Genomic DNA, 18,632 nt, shown 5'->3' with positions numbered 1-18,632 from the left:
CCCTGCCCTCCTGGATTTCTTCCTTTCAAGTCTTACAATGACCTGCTGCTTCTATGCTTGAAGAAGGGGGACAGAAGGCTGAGGAGTTCCAGCTGTGAAACCACATGGCCCAGCTGTGGGAGGCTGTTCAGTGGGCAGGCAGGCTCTGAGACAAGGGAGACCCTCATATGTCTGATTGCCTCCTTCCTAGCCAGGCAAACTCCAGAGGACCGCCCAGCCTCTCTCCAAACACAAGAGCCTGGGAAATCACAGAGGGCTTCCTGCAGGCGGGGCCCAGCTATGGGTGGGAGCCATCCTCTCATCTTCTTGAGTAATGGGAGCCTGAAGCCACAGAGTAGGCTGGGAGGAGCCAGGGGTTAGGAGAGAATAGGAGTTGTTAAGTGCTGCTAGGAGGAGTGGGTGGTGGGAATGTGAGGGGAGAGAGCATGCAATATATCCCAGAAAACCATGTGACCTGGGGGAGCCCCACTTCCTGAGTACCTACAAGAAACCTGGCTCTGGGCCCTTCACAACCAAGCCCCAAGGAAGGCATGATGGCAAAGGTGGTCCCATGAGCAGGGACCACCATATGCCATTTTGCAAGAGGGCTGGGTGTAAATCCTGCATCAGCCAATACTGATCTAGGGTCATCTCTAATATCTTTTTTTTTTTTTAATATTTCTTTATTCGGCTGTGCTGGCGGGTCTTAGTTGTGGCAATGGGAATCCTCCATCATTGTTTTAGCATTCAGGATCTAGTTCCCCAAACAGGGATCCAACCCTGAGTCCCCTGTGTTGGGAGCATCTTAACCACTGGCCCACCAGGGAAGTCCCCGTGTCTGACATTCTGAGGTTCTGCTAGAATGCTTCCTTGCTCTCTCTAGTGAACTGCATTGAATTAAATATTCACAGGCACTCTGGAAAGGAAGTAGACGCCCACCAATCAGCCATGTGCTTCTCCATTTCCCAGCATCCTCTGTGATTAGCCTGGGGCCATGTGACTGGTCCCAGCCAATAGGATGTGAGCGGAGGTGACCCACGTCACTTCTGGGGCTTAGGCTATTATAAGCCAATGAACTGTCTCCATTTCTCTCTTCTCCATCTCTTGGAGGGCCTCACGTTCCAGGTAATAAGGCTATGAGATGGACGAAGGCCTCCACGGTGGACTCTGCACGGGCAAAAGTTAAACTTTTGTGTTGGGTTCAGCAAAAACCAAGGTTTGAGGCTTTCTCAAACGTTGGTTACCTGCATATTATTATCCTGAATAACACAGTCCTGGTAAATAAGGATTACTGTCCCCATCCTGCAGATGAGCACTGAGGCCCAGACAAGGGACTTGGCTGAAATCTTTTGTCACTAGAACCACTGTCAGCCCACTGAGTCCAACTCCAGACCCTGTGAGGTTTTCCCTGCCCCCTGCATTGTCCCCTTGTTGACCATAACCTGCAGAGAAGCTCAAGCCCAGGAGAGGCGGAGAACAGCTACAGCCTGCTTTTAAAAAATTGCATGTTGTTAAAACTCCATCAGGCTTGTGTAAACCACAACGTGCGGGGTGGCTGCTGTTCAGAAAAGCATAAAGGAGGCCTAAGATGCCCGGGACCCTCAGGAGAGCGGCAGGATGCATTCGAGGCATGAGGGCAGCATGTGGGGCCAGCTGCCAGACGCTCCACCTGCAGTGTGACGCATGGCAGGTAGGGGCCTCCAGGGTGACAGAGACGGAGGCAGAGATAGGGCCTGATTTATGGGCACCAGGGAAGAAAATGCAGCCAAGATTTATGGGGGCTCAAGTGACTCGTTGGAGCCGAGTTTATTATCCATCACGTGCATCTGAATGTGTATTTATGGCTTTCCAAATGATCCTGTCTGGCGGAAAATTATGTGCAAAGAACATCAACAGCAGTTCATCCGCACTGAGAAGGGCTGATCCAGAGTGGAGTTCAAGGCCTCTCCTAGTGGGCCAGGGAGGCTAGGGGCTGGTCTCCTTTGTGTCTGCACAGGTTCCAGAAGCAATGGATGCTCTGAACCTGGCCTTGCGCTGGCTCATCTCACAGGGCACTGCCTGCCCCGCACTTTGCCAGCCACTGGGCCAGTGCTGGAGCTCACGGTTACACTAAGGAGGCAGAGGGAGGGAGAGAACACTAACTCTGTCACTTCAGTGCTGGGCGACCCTGGGCGCACTACTTAACCTTTCCCAGCCTCAGTTTCCTCACCAAGAAAATGGAATGAACAGGGCTGCCCCCAGGCAATAACTTAGGAGGCAAACAAGATATTGCCAGTGAAGTGCCCAGGTTTTCTGATCAGAGAGAAATTTTTTTCTCTCAGAGATTTAAGGTGCATCTAGGTTTGCTGGCAGCCCAGGAATGCAGATTCAAAACTGGGGCTTGTTTCAGGGTACAGACAGTTGAAAGGAAAAAAAATTGAGGGGCTTCCTTGATGGCTCAGCGGTAAAGAATCTGCTTGCCAATGCAGGAGAGATGAATTGGACCCCTGATCTGGAAGATCCCCCAAGCCAAGGAGCAACTAAACCCACATGTATTAATAACTGAGACCGGGGAGGGGCGCAGCTATGGAGCCCACGCGCCCTAGAGCCTGTGCTCTGCAACAAGAGAAGCCACCTCAACGAGAAGCCTATGCACGCTATAGAGAGTAACCCCCACTCGCCACTAGAGAAAAACTCACACAGTAGCGAAGACCCAGTGCAGCCAAAATCCATAAATAAAATTATTAAAAAATAATAATGGTGAGACTGTTTATTAAAAAAAAAATACAGATCCCCACTCCCAGCCCCCACCACTCCCCAGTCTCTCAGTCTTGCAAGATGCCCTGTTCCTAGTTCTCCTGCCAGAAGAAGAGGTTTTTCTTAGAACTTACTCTGTTTTCATTGACTTTACTGTTCTAGGGCTTGGGTTGTGCTGAAGTTTAAGCCAGGAGAGGTGGAGAAGTACAAACAAACCAGACAACTCACAGCCATTTCGGTCATTCTTTGCGTTTGGATTTCCCTCTCCAGTCCACTTCCTATGATTTACTTTCCAGAGTCCGCAGACAGCTGCTTTATGTATTCTTTCCAAGCTTTTTTAACTCTGATCAGTGGGAGAGGTGAGGTGGAGTGTGCCTACACTCTCTCAGCTGGATCCAGAAGTCCTAAAATTGGGTTTTGTTTAATACATTTGATGACCTCATTAAACTCACTTGTTGATGCTAACAGATTGTTCACAGATTTTAAAAAGCAATTTTTCAATTGGTACCTTCTACTTTATTTATTTTTAAAATGTATTTATTTGGCTGCATCGCGACTGCGTTGCAGCATACAGGATCTTCCGTTGTGGAATGCAGGCTTCTGTAGTTGTCCCTCAGCATGTGAGATCTTAGTTCCCTGACCAGGGATCGAATCCACTTCCCCTGCATTGGAAAGCGGATTCTTAACCACTGGACCACCAGGGAGATTCCCAAAATGGGACTTTGGGGACTAGACCCGTTACTAGATCAAGAGACCGCTGGGGCAAAGGGGATGCTGTTTCAAGGCTCCTTAGCACGTCCTCTGCAGGGGGAAGAACCCCTTTGGCGCAGCAGCACCAAGTGCAAAATGATTTTTAATCAAAAAAGCAGCAGTTTGCTTCCTCCAATCTTTATATCGTTTTCTTGCCTTACCATAGGGGTTGGCAAACTTTTTCTGTAAGGGCCAGATAGTACGTATTTTAGGCTTTGCTGGCCATATGATTTCTGTTGCAACTGCTCAGCTCTTCCATTGCAGTGTGAAAGCAGCTATAGATAATATAAATGAATGGGCACGGCTGTGTTCCAATACAATTTTCTGTACACAAACAGGTAGAAAGGAAGCACTTCCAGGACAACAGAGTAAGGACTTCCAAAAATATGCTTCTTCATAAAAGCAATGACAATGCTGGTAAAAATGGTCAAAATCAACTATAGAAGCCTGCATTCCACAACGGAAGATCCTGTATGCTGCAACTCAGTCGCGATGCAGCCAAATAAATACATTTTAAAAATAAATAAAGTAGAAGGTACCAATTGAAAAATTGCTTTTTAAAATCTGTGAACAATCTGTTAGCATTAACTGGAAATTAATCAAAGCTTTTAAAAACTTGAGGAGTGTTTGTGTGTGTGTGTGTTTTTACTATATGGCCAAGGGACTTCCCTGGTGGTCCATTGGTTAAGAGTCCGCCTTCCAACAGAGGCAATGTGGGTTCGATCCTTTCTAAGGGAACTGTAAGATCCCACGTGCCTCAGGGCAACTAAACCTGAACACTGCAACTAGAGAAAGCCACACTCCCCAACAAAGACCCAGGGCAGCCAAAAAGAAAATAAAGAATATATGGCTGAATTACAATCATAATAGCAGCTTTGAGAAGTTTTAACTTGCCTTATTCCCATTTCCCTTTTCACAGTTCCACTGTAGGTTTGAAAAGCAATAGCCTCACAACTATGGTGGTTGTGAAAACCAGTAGCCCCGCAGCTACTAGAAGGGAAAGAACAGGTTTGGAGCTTCCCCAAAAGCCCCATCCCCAGAGAACTGTCACTCGTTGACCGGTCTGGCAGTTCCCACCAAAAGCTACATTCTCTGGGATTCTTATCATTTGAACTCAGTCTTCGCTCTTAGTCTCAGCTCCGGGGCATTTGTCAAAAACAGTCAACGGCAATTGTTTAATTTTGTAGCTGCCTGAAGTGGCACTACCAGCTGGGGCTAAAGAAAGGCTAAACAAAAAGCTGTTATTGTTGTTGTTTCAACTGTACCACTCGGCATGTGGGATCTTAGTTCCCCCAACAGGAATCAAATTCACATTCCCTGCATTGGAAGCACAGAGTCTTAACCACCAGGGAACTCCCTAAACAAAAATCTTAAAAGGAAAAATGAGAATGAGATGTCCTTAGGGGGCTTTGAAAAGCTCCAACATTTTCTTGTGATCCTAGAAGTGTGTATGCATAGCTTTGCACATGCCCAGGAAAGTCTCATAATGGATCTATTTTTCTCACCTCTGGCTGACCTTTAGGCATTTCACAAGCAGAAAGTAAAAGTTAAGGCTATCAAATTGAAGGTTTGCCCCATCACGTATACAGAGCCCCTTAACAAATCTGGGAGACTTAGTGGTTTAAACGATTTAAGGAAATCGCTATGCAGTCATTCAGTTCAGTTCAGTTCATTTCAGTCGCTCAGTCGTGTCCAACTCTTTGCGACCCCACGAATCACAGCACGCCAGGCCTCCCTGTCCATCACCAACTCCCGGAGTTCACTCAAACTCATGTCCATCGAGTCGGTGATGCCATCCAGCCATCTCATTCTCTGTCGTCCCTTCTCCTCCCACCCCCAATTTTTCCTAGCATCAGACTTTTTTCCAGTGAGTCAACTTGACGCATGAGGTGGCCAAAGTATTGGAGTTTAAGCTTCAGCATCAGTGCTTTCAATGAACACCCAGGATTGATCTCCTTTAGAATGGACTGGTTGGATCTCCTTGCAGTCCAAGGGACTCTCAAGAATCTTCTCCAGCACCACAGTTCAAAAGCATCAATTCTTCGGCGCTCAGCTTTCTTCACAGTCCAACTCTCACATCCATACATGACCACGGGAAAAACCATAGCCTTGACTAGACGGACCTTTGTTGGCAAAGTAATGTCTCTGCTTTTTAATATGCTATCTAGGTTGGTCATAACTTTCCTTCCAAGGAGTAAGTGTCTTTTAATTTCATGGCTGTAAACAGCATCTGCAGTGATTTTGGAGCCCCCAAAAATAAAGTCTGACACTGTTTCCACTGTTTCCCCATCTATTTCCCATGAAGTGATGGGACCAGATGCCATGATCTTTGTTTTCTGAATGTTGAGCTTCAAGCCAATCTTTTCACTCTCCTCTTTCACTTTCATCAAGAGGCTTCTTAGTTCCTCTTCACTTTCTGCCATAAGGGTGGTGTCATCTGCATATCTGAGGTTATTGATATTTCTCCTGGCAATCTTGACTCCAGCTTGTGCTTCTTCCAGCCCAGCGTTCCTCATTATGTATTCTGCATATAAGTTAATAAGCAGGGTGACAATATACAACCTTGACGTACTCCTTTTCCTATTTGGAACCAGTCTGTTGTTCCATGTCCAGTTCTAACTGTTGCTTCCTGACCTGCATACAGGTTTCTCAAGAGGCAGGTCAGGTGGTCTGGGATTCCCATCTCTTTCAGAATGTTCCACAGTTTATTGTGATTGACACAGTCAAAGGCTTTGGAATAGTCAATGAAGCAGAAATAGATGTTTTTCTGGAACTCTTGCTTTCTCCATGATCCAGCGGATGTTGGCAATTTGATCTCTGGTGCTTCTGCCTTTTCTAAAACCTGCTTGAACATCTGGAAGTTCACAATTCACATACTGCTGAAGCCTGGCTTGGAGAATTTTGAGCACGACTTTACTAGCGTGTGAGATGAGTGCAATTGTGCGGTAGTTTGAGCATTCTTTGGCATTGCCTTTCTTTGGGATTGGAATGAAGACTGACCTTTTCCAGTCCTGTGGCCACTGCTGAGTTTTCCAAATTTGCTGGCATATTGAGTGTAGCACTTTCACAGCATCATTTCTCAGAATTTGAAATAGCTCAATTGGAATTCCATCACCTCCACTAGCTTTGTTCGTAGTGATGCTCTCTAAGGCCCACTTGACTTCACATTCCAAGATGTCTGGCTACAGGTGAATGATCACGCCATCGTGATTATCTTGGTTGTGAAGATCTTTTTTGTACAGTTCTTCTGTGTATTCTTGCCACCTCTTCTTAATATCTTCTGCTTCTGTTAGGTCCAGACCATTTCTGTCCTTTATCGAGACCATCTTTGCATGAAATGTTCCCTTGATAAGCTGACCACTAAGCTAACTGAGCAGAAGCTTCAGTGGCCAAAAACAACAAAGAACATAGATTTTGCAGAATTAGTCTAGGAAAATCACTAAAGAAATAAACAGTAGCAGCAGCAATAACAACAAATAGCAGTAACAGCAAACCCTTGGGGAATGGTGGTGCATGGGAGAGGAGATCTGATTTCCGGATCTGCCTCATTATATTATTTTAAATGTTCAGTTTTCAACAAAAATTTGTGAGATATGCAAAGACAGAAGAAAGTATGGCTCATTCACAGGAAACTGTCCCTGAGGAAGCCTACACACTGGACTTACTAGACAGAGACTTTAACTACACTATCATAAATGTGTGCAAAGAACTAAAGGAAGCCAGGTCTAAAGAATTAAAGGAGCAACACTAGAAACCCACTGAACCTAAACAGACAACTACAGAGCACTCCAAGCAACCTCAGAATAAGTAATCTTCTCAAATGCACATAGAACTTTCTGCAGTATAAATCATATGTTATGCCATAAAATAAGGCTCGATAAATTTAAAAGGATTGAAATCATACAGCATGTGTTCTCTTGTCTCAACAGAATGAAATTAGAAATCAATAGCAGAAGAATATTTGCCAATAGATGGGAATTAAATAACATACTCCTAAATAACGAACAGGCCAAAGAAGAAATCACAAGGAAATTAGAAAGTATTTTGAGATGAACAAAAATAAAAACACAATATGCCCAAACTTGTAAGCTGCAGCTAAAACAGTGCTGATAGCTCTAATTGCCTATATTAAAAAAAAATAAAGATTTCAAACTAACAACCTAAATTTCTACCTTATAACAACACAATAGGGATAAAACAAAACACAAAATTTGATTCTGTGAAAAGATCAGAAAATTTGACAAGCGTTTAGGTAGACTGATCAAGAAAAGAAAGAGAGAAGACTCAAATTACTAAAATTAGAAGGTGGGAATATTATTCCTGACTTTATAGAAATAAAAGGGATTATAAGAATACCAGGAAAAACTGCATGCCAAAAATTATCTAACCTAGATGAAATGGACAAATTCCTAACAATCACCAATCTAGGTGACTGTATTTCTTTTTCTTGCCTAGTTACTCTGGGTATAATCTCCAGTAAAACATTTAATATAAGTGGTCATAGAGAGGAAAATATCATTGGTATTTTACTGGGCATTTCTTTGATTACCAGTGAAGCTGAATATTTTAAAATATGTTTATTATCTATTTTAATTCCTTTTTTGTGCATTTCTTTTTGGAAATTTCTATTGGAATGTTCATTTTTATTGATTGGTAATTACTTTTTATATATTAGAGGTGTTGATTCTTTGTCATTTTTGTTGCAACTATTTGAACCTTATTTGAAGTTACCCAATAAATTTAATTAAACGATTGTTTAAAACACCAAGAGATTGATATTTTATGTATTAAATTCTACCTATCTTTTTCTTTGTTACTTTTTTCCCACTACTTTTATGTTTAAGAGTCTTTAGCCACCCTAAGATCAAATATTTGTCTATAGTTTCTTCTAAGATTAAAAAATAATAATAATTTCCCTTTTTACATCTAATTCTTTAAATCCTCTGGAATATTTATTGAAGTATGGTGTGAAGGAAAGAGCTAATTTTCTTTCCAAATAGTTAAGCAAATATCCCAGCATCATTTATTGAATATCTGTTCTTTCCCCACAGACCTGCAATGCCACCTCAGTAAGCTGAGATGCGGTGATCACCATGGCAACAGGGCTGCATTAAAAACATTTGTTCTCACCAAGTGGAGGACTTGTGCCCAGCAGGGCTCAGTCTGGCCTCACTGCACATCTTCCCTAACTGCAATGCACCTTTCAGTTTTGTCTTTTTTTTTTAAGTTCTTTTATAGTCGTGATGCTGAAGGAAAATTAAGGCCAAGTCCTTTCAAACCCAATCTGTTATGAGCTGGGCCTGCCAGGGTGGTTGGAGCATGGGGGGCAGTGGGGTGAGAAAGTGGACGCGATGTGTTCCTGATGCATCCTGAGGACCTGGATGGATGCAATCAAGGTCCTTGAACAGCTGGAGAGCAGGGCTGGAGGGGTCATGTTTGAGAATACAGCTCTGATGAAAATCAGAGGCTGTTGTTGGCCCACAGGAGCCCAGCTTAGGGCCCTAAGCATTCCTTCTTCTCTGGGATGGCAGCTTCTGCCACCAACAGGCAGCAAAGCCCACACTGCAGGTTCTCCGGGGCTTCTGGCCTTAGGTTCCCAGAGTCCTCCTTCCTTGCCAGCTACCTGTGTCCAGCCTGGAAGGCACAAGACCTGGGCCTGAGTTCATCTTCCAAGAGCAGGAGGAGTCCTCCTGTAGGGAGGTGCCAGGGAGCCTGCGAACTATCAGGGAGACAGTGAAAATGTTTGACAACCACCTTGAATGTTGGGTGACCGAGTGAGCAAGGGGTCAAGGCAAGCCATGGTGGGAAGGGGCAGGAGCATGGTGGGAAGGGGCAGGGGCCACCAGCAGGCTGAAGCCATGAGGCCAGAGACAGAACAATGGATTTCGGTGAGAGGAGAGATAAACACACAACAGAGCCGTGGGAATCTGCAACCTCCTCCCGCCGCAGAGGTCCCCGGGGGCTGACTCAGATCCGGTGCTATTCCCTTGGGGTCTGCCCTCTCCCACCCCTATCCTTGGGGTCCACTGGGTTTCCTGGAGACTTGCTATTAGCCCCATGACTCTTGGAGGCACTCGGCATGGGTTCATCTTGCTTACGACCAAAGCAGCCTCCAGAGTGGTGCCCTTGAGCTTCCACTTGGCACGGCTGAGGCAGTGCTGGTGGCCCTGGGTCTCCAGCCTTAACCACCCACCCCCTCCCTCTTCTCCCTGAGGGCCCGGGTACCAAGGCCCATAGAGGCCTGGTCCAGCCATCTCTCCTCTCATGCCCTTCCTCCCCCGCCTCAAACACTGACAGAGGACAGTCTGAAGACCTGGCTCGTGAAGAGCCAGCACCTCCCCCTGCCTCCTACCCAGCAGGAGCGTTCCTTGGGTGCAAGCCCTGACACCTGAGATCAGAGCTTCCCAGGCCTGGACTGCAGGTGGGCTCTAGGTAGGCTCGGGTGGCGGCCCTTGGAGGCTCCCAGGCAGGGGCTAGGGCAGCCAGACACCCCAAGCCGGGCACATTGCGCAGGGAAGCTCTGGCTGTTTACCCTGAGTGCCGTGCCATTGTATCCCGTGTTCTGTGAGCCGTGTCGTGGGAAAGACCAGGAAGCGCTGACGCAGGTGAGAGCAGAGCAGGTGCACTGGGGGAGTGACCGGGCCTAACGGCTGGCGTCCTAGCTCACTCACCGTCCTTGCCGGGGTTCTTGCTGTGCCAGGAATCCAGTCAAGAGAAAGGGCAGTGCAGTGGGCAGAGGGGTGACAGAGTCCCTGCCCCCAGTCCTACAGAATCTTGACAGATCAAACCTCAGTGTTTCACTGAGATTTCTGGATTGTGTCCATCTCACAGAGAGGTTTTCAGAGTGACCAGGGACCTTACAGGTCATTGTAGTGGTTAAGCATACAGGCTCTTATTTGGCCACGAACAAAAATGAAGCCCTGATACACCCACGACAGGGGTGAACCTTGAAATCACCATGATAAATGAAAGAAGTCAGATGCCAAAGTGTCTGATTCCATTTCTATGAGATGTCCAGAGCAGGTAACTTCATAGAGACAGAAAAAGCAGATTAGTGGTTGCCCAGGAATGGGAGAAACGAGAGACTGGGGGGTATTACTAAATGGTAAGGGGTTTCATTCAGAGGGATGAAAATGTTTTAAAATTGATTGTGGCGATGGTTGTACAACTCTGAATACACTAAAACCCCCTGAATTGCACATTTGAAATGGGGGAGTTGAATGGTATGTGAACTATTGCTTAATTTTAAAAAGCTCAGTTACAAAAAATGGGGGCTGTAGGCTGCAGGGTGAGGTGAAAAAAGTGAAAGTGTCAGTCGATCAGTTGTGTCCGACTCTTTTGCAACCCCATGGACTTTTGTAGCCCACCAGGCTCCTCTGTCCATGGAATTCTCCAGGCAAGAATACTGGAGTGGGTAGCCTTTCCCTTCTCCAAGGGATCTTCCTGACTCAGGGATCGAACCCAGATCTCCTGCAATGCAGGCAGATTCTCTGCCATCTGAGCCACAAGGGAAGCCCCACTTTCACTTTCTGGCTGCAGGGTGAGGTGGCCTGGTTCAAATCCTGGCCCCACCACTTGGTACCTGGGATGAGTCGCTATAACCTCCTGGTGCCTGAATCTGCTCACCAGAAAAACGAAGATGCTAAAGCACCTGTTTCCTGAGGTTGGTGTGAGGATTAAAAAGTCAGTGCATGTGATGGGCTCAGAATGGTGCCTGACACAGAGTAGAAGCTGCTCTTACTAGTTCACTGAAGCAGCCCTTTATTGGGAGAGGTGGGAAATGGAAGCCCCAAGAGGTTACGTGACTTGCCCAAGGTCACTTGGGCATATATGTCATAGGCTGAAGAACGCTCCCCCCCCTGCAAAATATATGTCCGAGTCCTAAACCTGGAGCCTCTGAGCATGACATTGTTTGGAAAGAGGGTCTTTGTGAATGGGATTAAGTTGAGGATTTTGAGGTGAAGAGGTCATTCTGGATGGCCCAGAGACAAGTGTCCTTATGAGAGACATACAGAGGACGAGACAGACAAGGAGAGAAGGTCGTGAAGATGGACAGAGGCTGGAGCAATGCAGGCACGAGCCAAAGGGATGCCCGGGGCCTCTAGAGACTGGAAAAGGCAAGGAACGGATTCTCCCCAGATGGAGCCTTCAGAGGGAGCACGACCCTGCCCACACCTCGATTTCAGCCTCCAGAAATGTGGGGGAAAGTTTTTGACCATTTGTTACCCCAGCCCCGGGAAACTGGTACAGTCACTCAGCCTGTGGGAGCGAAGAGCCAGACTGTTTTTTTTTTAGCATGTATTTATTTGGCCATACCAGTCTTAGCTGTGGCACATGGAATATTCAATCTTCTTTGAGGTATATGGGTTCTCTAGCTGCAGCACGCCAACTCTTAGTTGTGACAGGTGGGATCTAGTTCCCTGACCAGGGATCGAACCTGGGGCCCCCTGCATTGGAAGCATGGAGTCTTAGCCACTGGACCACCAGGGAATTCCCAGAGCCGGACTCTTAACTCCAATTATCACTTGAATCCCCTTCAAGTTGCATTTATGTGACTAGAAACCAGCCGCAACCCCAGATACCATGAGTTTTGGAGGCAGCTTCTATGATCACCTTTTACGATGACACTGAAGCCAGGTTTTCACTTGCTATCAGAATGTCACACATCCATCAGTATGGAGGAGGCGGGGACTAGCACACGTGAGCCTGGCTGTCTCCTTCGGGACGTGTTGGCTCATTAGATGTAACAGCCCCCGTCTGAGAAAGTATTTAATTTGCCTTTTACAATTCACCCATTGCATGTTAATTAACTGGCAATTGAAAGTTATAGATGACATTAGAATTTATTAATCACATTGGAAATAAATCTCCCTGGAATTCAAGTAATTGCAAATCTCGTGAAAGTCTCCTTTTTATAATCCATAAACCAGGTCTGGAGGAGAGGATCCAGAAACCTCAGGGTAGTGGGGATTGCGGGTGCAGTTTAGTCAGAGTGGGGAGGGGGCTTTGGGTCTGATCGAGCCCCCCTCCCACAGCCTCGGTCACTGCCTCCAGGATCTAGGAGGGAATCCCTCTCCTTTGTGACTCACTGTGGTGGTCAGAGCTGGGTACTGGGGACACATGTGTGACCCTCCCCATGAGATCACAGCTGAGTGACATGGGGCGGGGCAGGGAGATGGTGAACCTGAGGGTAACTTCTTGATCCAGGCAGGTGAGAGCTTGGGCTGGGGACCCCAGTGGCACCTGGACCACTTCTAGCTGGGGCTGAGCCAGAGGTGGGCAGTTCCTGCCCTGCAGGCAGGAGAATAGTTCTACAGCCCCTCCTGTGTCTTTGGGACACACCAAGTGTGGGATGAGAAGGAAGTGCCCCCAGGCGCCATTCCCACCCAGCCTGGAGAAGGCCAGCCTCGCCCAGTGTATTCTGGGAAAGGAGATGCTCAGAGGTGACCCCTGAACCCCTGTGGGGGGGTGGGTATCAGGCGAATGTTTGATTAATTTCCAACCTCACCCTGATTCCCTCCTGGTCCCAGAAAATAGGTCACCAAGTTCTCTTGAGTTCAAGTCCCAAGGGCGTGCCCCAGAAAACAGGGGTCCTACTGGAATGCCCCAAGAACCCTAGCGTGGGCTCACTGGGGCTTCTGGCCCACTTCAGGCTTCCGACCATGGCCATCCAGGCCCTCCTTCCAGCTGCCTGTCCCCAGGCAGCACACGCATGCGTGCTAAGTCGCTTCAGTTGTGTCTCTTTGTGACCCTATAGACAGTAGCCCCCCAGGCTCCTCTGTCCATAGGATTATCCAGGCAAGAATACTGGAGTGGGGTGCCATGCCCTCCTCCAGGGGATCTTCCCAACCCAGGGATCGAACCTGCATTATCTCTTGGCATCCAAGCTACCAGGGAAGCCCCAAGGTAGCACATCAGCTATGAATTTCTGCCTGAGGCCATCATGCTCCCCTAGACAGAGGCAAAAGTACCCTCTGGCCCCCAGCTCTGCCATCAGCTTCTCATTGCCTGTGTCAGGAGACACACTAAAAATATTTTATGCTAAGTGTAGCAGAGGAGCCCATCCATCACTGTAAGTTCTGTTCTTGGTGCTGGAGCCCGGTCCTAGATTCCAGGGAGGCTAGAGGAGGGGTCGGGATGGTGGGGGCATGTGGGGAGCTGTGGTCAGTCAGCACAGGGGTCTTTGGGTGTTTTAACCACAGGTGCTGCTGACCCAGTGGGAGACAGGAAGGTCAGCGCGGCCCAAGTCCCCTCCGCGCTGTGGCCACCACATCCAGGCACTTGCCAAGAATCACTGTCTGACCTGAAAGTGTGAGTTGCTCAGTCGTGTCTGACTCTGCGACCCCGTGGACTGTAGCTCGCCAGGCTCCTGTCCATGGGATTCTCCAGGCAAGAACACTGGAGTGGGTTGCCATGCCCTCCTCCAGGGGATCTTCCCAACCCAGGGATCGAACCTGGGTGTCAGATTCTTTACCAACTGAGCCACTGTCTGACCTAGGGGATCCTGAATTTCTGCTTTGGCTGGTGGCCGACTAAGGTAGGGCTGGCAGGGGTTCCTGGCTCTGAGTGGAGGAGCTGTGTCCAGGCCTAGACTCCCAGCCTCACATCTGCCCTGCCCAGGAGAACCTGGGGACCCTGACCAGGGAGAGGGGGGCCCAAGTCAGGGCCCTGAGTCTGCGGCCCTTGGTGTCTTGCTCCCCCAGGCTCAGCCAGGTAGCGGGGTGGGGAGAAGAAGGTCCCACGGACTAGGGCTGCTCAGGATCCTGGGGGAGCGGGCCTGGAAAGAAAGGTGTTAGTGAAGAGCTGTCCACCCCTGTTCTGATTTGATCTGGACACCAGGGCACAGGAGGCAGTGCCTGGAGAGGGTGGGTGTGCCCTGAGGGTGGCAGGGGGGTGGCGAGCTGGGCAGGGAGGCTGAGCCAATTCTCCCTCCTTATCCCCCTGGGTGGGCCCTGCAGGCAGGGGGTGGGGGCTCAGGGATGCCTGCCCCCTGCACTGGGCTGACCCTTATGAACCCCCTCCCCTGGGGCTGCAGGGAGATGGGCAGAGGAAGGGGACCTTCCCTGGAAGCCCCATCCCAGACCCTAGGGGCCCTCCAGGTGACGCGCCCCACCATCCGAATCCACCGCAGGACCCTCAGGCTGAGCAGGTCAGGGCCTCCACACATCAGCACAGACACTCATGGTCACGATGGAACCAAGGACCAGAGGGGCCCGAGCCAGCTGTCAGGCCGCGGGCGTCACAGGAAGAGATGTACCTGAGGCTCTCGCCCAAAGCCAAGAGCTGTAATCCCCCTGGGTTGTGAGCCCCAGACACCCCGGCCCCATGTCCTGTTCTCTCGTACGCCCTGCAGGCACCAAGCACCTTGCAGAGCACCCGCACCCACAGGCGTTAAGAGACAAGACCAGGTGGTGCCTCCATGCGGCTAGCAGCCAGGAGGATGGAGGCTTGGATGACAGTGACAAGTCACAGACCAGGAACAAGGGGCCACTGCTGCTTCACGTGCGCTTCAGAAAGGTCCTTCCACCATCCAGGTGGAAGGGAGAGGCTGGACTGACGGTGAGAAGCGGCCACAGCCGCCTATCCCCTCTGGGTCAGCTTTTCCCCCTTCAGTATTTGGGGTCTTCCCAGACCACGGCCCTGGCTCCTGCTTCAGCCCAACACTTCCAGCACTTCCCACACTGTCTTGTTGTGGGATGGGGGCTGCTGTCAGAGCGTGTGCAGTGGCGGTGGGCCCAGGAAGGCTCTGAGTTCCGGTGAGACACAGCCTGCAGGAAGCCCTGGGTGGCATTCAGCCAGTCCCCGACCTCGGCTGAGGACTCAGGGGACGGTCCCAGGGCCCCCACCTGGACTTGGGCCCAGACGAAAAAGTCCAGGACCCCAGGCCCGGGGCAGGAGCGTGGCGGGTATGGGTCCCCCTGCCCAGGGCCCAGCACCCCCCCCACCTCACTCTCTCCCACTAGCAGAGCTGGCCCAGGGCCCAGCCTAGACTGGAGGGTGAGGCGGCCTCTGAAGAGCACCCCTCGCTCTCCTCGCCGCCCTCATGGGGCTCCCAGGGGTCAAAGCCAGGCCACCCTGCCTCGGGGCCTTATGGTCCCTTTGACTCCCGGTGGCTCCCGTCAGATTCCCCCCGGGGCTGGGCCGGCCTGGATGAAGCTGACCCGGCCTCCCCGACAGCCAGCTACCATGTGACGTCAGACCACAGCGGGAGAGCACCTTTATTGTCAGAGGGTTACCACCCCTCCGTGCAGACAGGCTTGCAAGAAGCCACATCCTGGCCCCCCACCCAGCCAGCCCTGCCTCCTGAGGGGCAGTCCAGGCCTTGAGGGCAGGGAGAGGTTACCAGGGCCCAGAGGGACAGGGCACAGCCTCCCAGTAGCACCAAGGGCGGTGGGGACAAGTCACTCCTGCCACAAGGGGAGACCACAGGGGTGGCGCCAGCACCTGGGAGTGTCTGCGTTTGCTGCCGTGGCCGAGATGGCAAGAGAGAAGCACCAGGGCGGGTCCAGGGCACAGAGGACCCAACACCCAAGAGGCCTTGAGGGCCGTGGTCTGAGCTGCTCTGGGGCACTGGGACTCGGGACCGGAGCCAGGCTGGGCCCGCAGGACTGAGCGCAGAGCGTCTCTCCCCAGCAGGGCCTGGGAATCTGGTGGCGACCCCTCCTTCTCCTTGGGACGCAGGACTTGCCTTGTAACTCGAAAGGGCCACCCTAACCCTAACCCTACTGGTTCTCAGCGAGTCTGGGAGAGGCAGGGGCTGAAGGGACGCTCCCAGCGGGTGCACCGTCCCATTCAATCCTCCTCCTTGCTGCTCAGCGGTGGGAGGCCCTGGCAGGGTGGGTGGGGTCAGAGGGATTAGGATGCAGCAGGGGGCGATGTCAATTCAGTCTGAGGATCCTGGCACCCCAACGCTCCTCTCTCATGGTCTCCAAGTCCACTGACTGTCAGGGGTTTATTCAAGGTTTCCCTGGCCTCCAAGAGCAGCTACAGGCCAAGCTGCCCACTTCCCCACCTGTGAAGCAGACCCCAGAGCCCAGGGAGGGGTGTCAAGGAAGGAGGCCGGAGGGCCCCCAGGGTCTCGAGCTGGGCAGGGCCTGCCCTCCTTCCCGGCTGGAGCCTCTGGGGCCGCCCGGCCCAGCGCCTGCCCTGTCTGAGTGTCCCCGTGAACAGGGGGCGCTGGCAGGTAGAGAGAACACAGGTTTGAATCCTGCCCTGGTCCTCCACGGTGCAGGGCCTCGGGCAGGTGATTTATCCTCTCCCAGCCTCTGCCCCCATGTAAAGTGGGGGGAACAAACCTACGTCCTAAGGGTTAAATGAGACAATGTAGGGAAGTTCCTCGGATGGGCCCAGACAACTCAGGGACCCGGTAAATGACGAGTATTACGAGGATTCTTGCGCCCTGCCCAGCCACCAGACCCCGTCTCCAGCAGGGAGTGGGGGTGGGGAGGGCAGGGACCAGGGCAGGGCTCGGCCGGGGGCGCTGGACCCCTCTGGCCCCCGCCTCTGGCGCTGCCATCTGTCCCCAAGGCCCCCGGGAGCCAGTGTCCCTGACGGTCATCCAGGCCTGGAGCCCAGTCCCACTTGGGGTGTCCTCAGTGCCGACGGCAGCACAGGCCTCGGGGCGGGGTCTCTGGTGGAGCCGGGGCTCCTCCGGGAGAGCTGGCCTCTTACTTCCCGCCACTGGCCCGGCCAGCGCTCCTCTGCCCGGGGTCGGGCCCAAGCAGGGCAGCCAGGGAGCCGTCGGGTGGGGGGCCTCCGCGCTTCATCTTGAGGTTGGCTCTCAGGGCGGCGTCCTGGCCAGAGCCCCCCTCAGGGGTGGCCTGGGGATCTGGAAGGAAAGCAGGAGGGTGGGCTCATGCAGGGCCTCTGGAGCCCGCGAAGCCCCTTCATTTCCAGTCCCGCCCGCCAAGGAAGCTCTGCGCCCAGTGAGGGTTGGACAGAGCAGCAGCCAGCATCTAGTCCTCACGCGCTCGTTCCCTCCCTCATTCATCCACTCTTCAAACAATGGTGACCAGGGCCAGGTTCCAGGCACTGCAGAGGTGCCAGGGAAAGATTTAGACACCCCGCCCCACAAGGGAACAGAAGGCTCAGTGGAGCACAGGGAGGAGACAGGAAGAGATCCTGGAGCAGGTCCTGAGGCTGGAGCTGGTGTTCAGGAGGCGGAGGGACCAGTCTGAGCAGAGGTGTGGAGGTGGGAGGGGCCGGGGGCGCCGGGATGACGGCTGAGTCACCGGACACCAGGCTGTGCTAGGGGAGCTATATGTCGGTCACGGGCAGCAGGGAGCCACGGAGGGTTCTTGAGCAGGGGTGGGACAGGGGCAGACTGGCAGCCAAGTGTGGGGCCATCAGGGCAGGGAGAGGGGACCAGATGCAGCACGGTGAGGGCATCGGAGGAGGCGGGGCGGAGGGAGATGCTGGACTCGGCAGCCCGGGTCACTGCTCACCGTGGATCCCAATCATGTGTTCTAGGATGAGCACTCTCTCGGCCAAAATCTTCAGGGCCTCCCGCAGCTGCTGCACCCCCTCGCCCTGGGGTGGAGGAAGCCGTGGCGTCAGGGCCGCCCTGCTCCAGCGGCCTGTCCCAGCCTGCCACTTCCCTCTTGTCACCATCGTCAACACAACGGCCACCACAGATAAGAGACACCCCGGCACCAGGGCTGGGGTTCGAACTCCAGTTCACAGACACGGAACTTGAAGCCCAGACGGGGTGACCAGAGACCTGCGGCCCCACAGCCCGGAAGTGGCCACGCCGGAAATGGCCAAGCCCGGGGCTTCACACAGGCCTGTCTGCCTCCGGCCTGAGCTCGCCTGCTCCTGTGGCTGCCAGCTGCCTCCCTGTGCGCCCTTCTTTCCAGAAAATATCCTGAGGTGGGCAGAGCACCTCATGTGGGCCCATGGGTGGGAGGCGCTTTGCTGGTCTCCTTTCTGGTCCCACCCACCCGAGGGCAGAGCCGAGGCTTCCGAAGGCCCGTGGGAGGGCACAAAGATGGCGCCTCTGCGTTCCTGGGACCCGGCCTACACACGGGCAAAGGACCTCGGGTGTCAGGACACGTGAATAGGCTGATTAATGGAGGAGACAAGATGACAGGGTCACTTTGAAAAAAAAAAAAAGTGATGGTAGAGAGGCAAAGCCCCGCCCCGGCATGAGTAGCAAACAGGAACCTTTT

The 18,632-nt window shown here is 51.8% G+C and overlaps 1 protein-coding gene across 1 annotated transcript in view; it reads right to left on the bottom strand.

The window, feature by feature from the left end:
- Nucleotides 1-15,674: 15,674 nt before the first annotated feature.
- Nucleotides 15,675-18,632, bottom strand: part of COL26A1 (collagen type XXVI alpha 1 chain) — a 164,178-nt gene continuing 161,220 nt past the window's right edge. The window contains exons 12-13 of the mRNA XM_055408941.2: nucleotides 17,910-17,994; nucleotides 15,675-17,293 (exon numbers count right to left, since the gene is read on the bottom strand). Coding sequence (XP_055264916.2) covers nucleotides 17,133-17,293; nucleotides 17,910-17,994 — 246 coding nt within the window. The 3' untranslated portion in view covers nucleotides 15,675-17,132. The remainder of the gene's footprint in view (nucleotides 17,294-17,909; nucleotides 17,995-18,632) is intronic.

This window comes from Moschus berezovskii, chromosome 27 (assembly GCF_049115385.1).
Source record: "Moschus berezovskii isolate FMDL1 chromosome 27, NW_MosBer_1.0, whole genome shotgun sequence".
In the NCBI taxonomy this organism is placed as follows: Eukaryota; Metazoa; Chordata; class Mammalia; order Artiodactyla; family Moschidae; genus Moschus; species Moschus berezovskii.
Note: the sequence above shows the minus strand (reverse complement) of the source record. Positions and strands in the feature narration are given on the sequence as shown.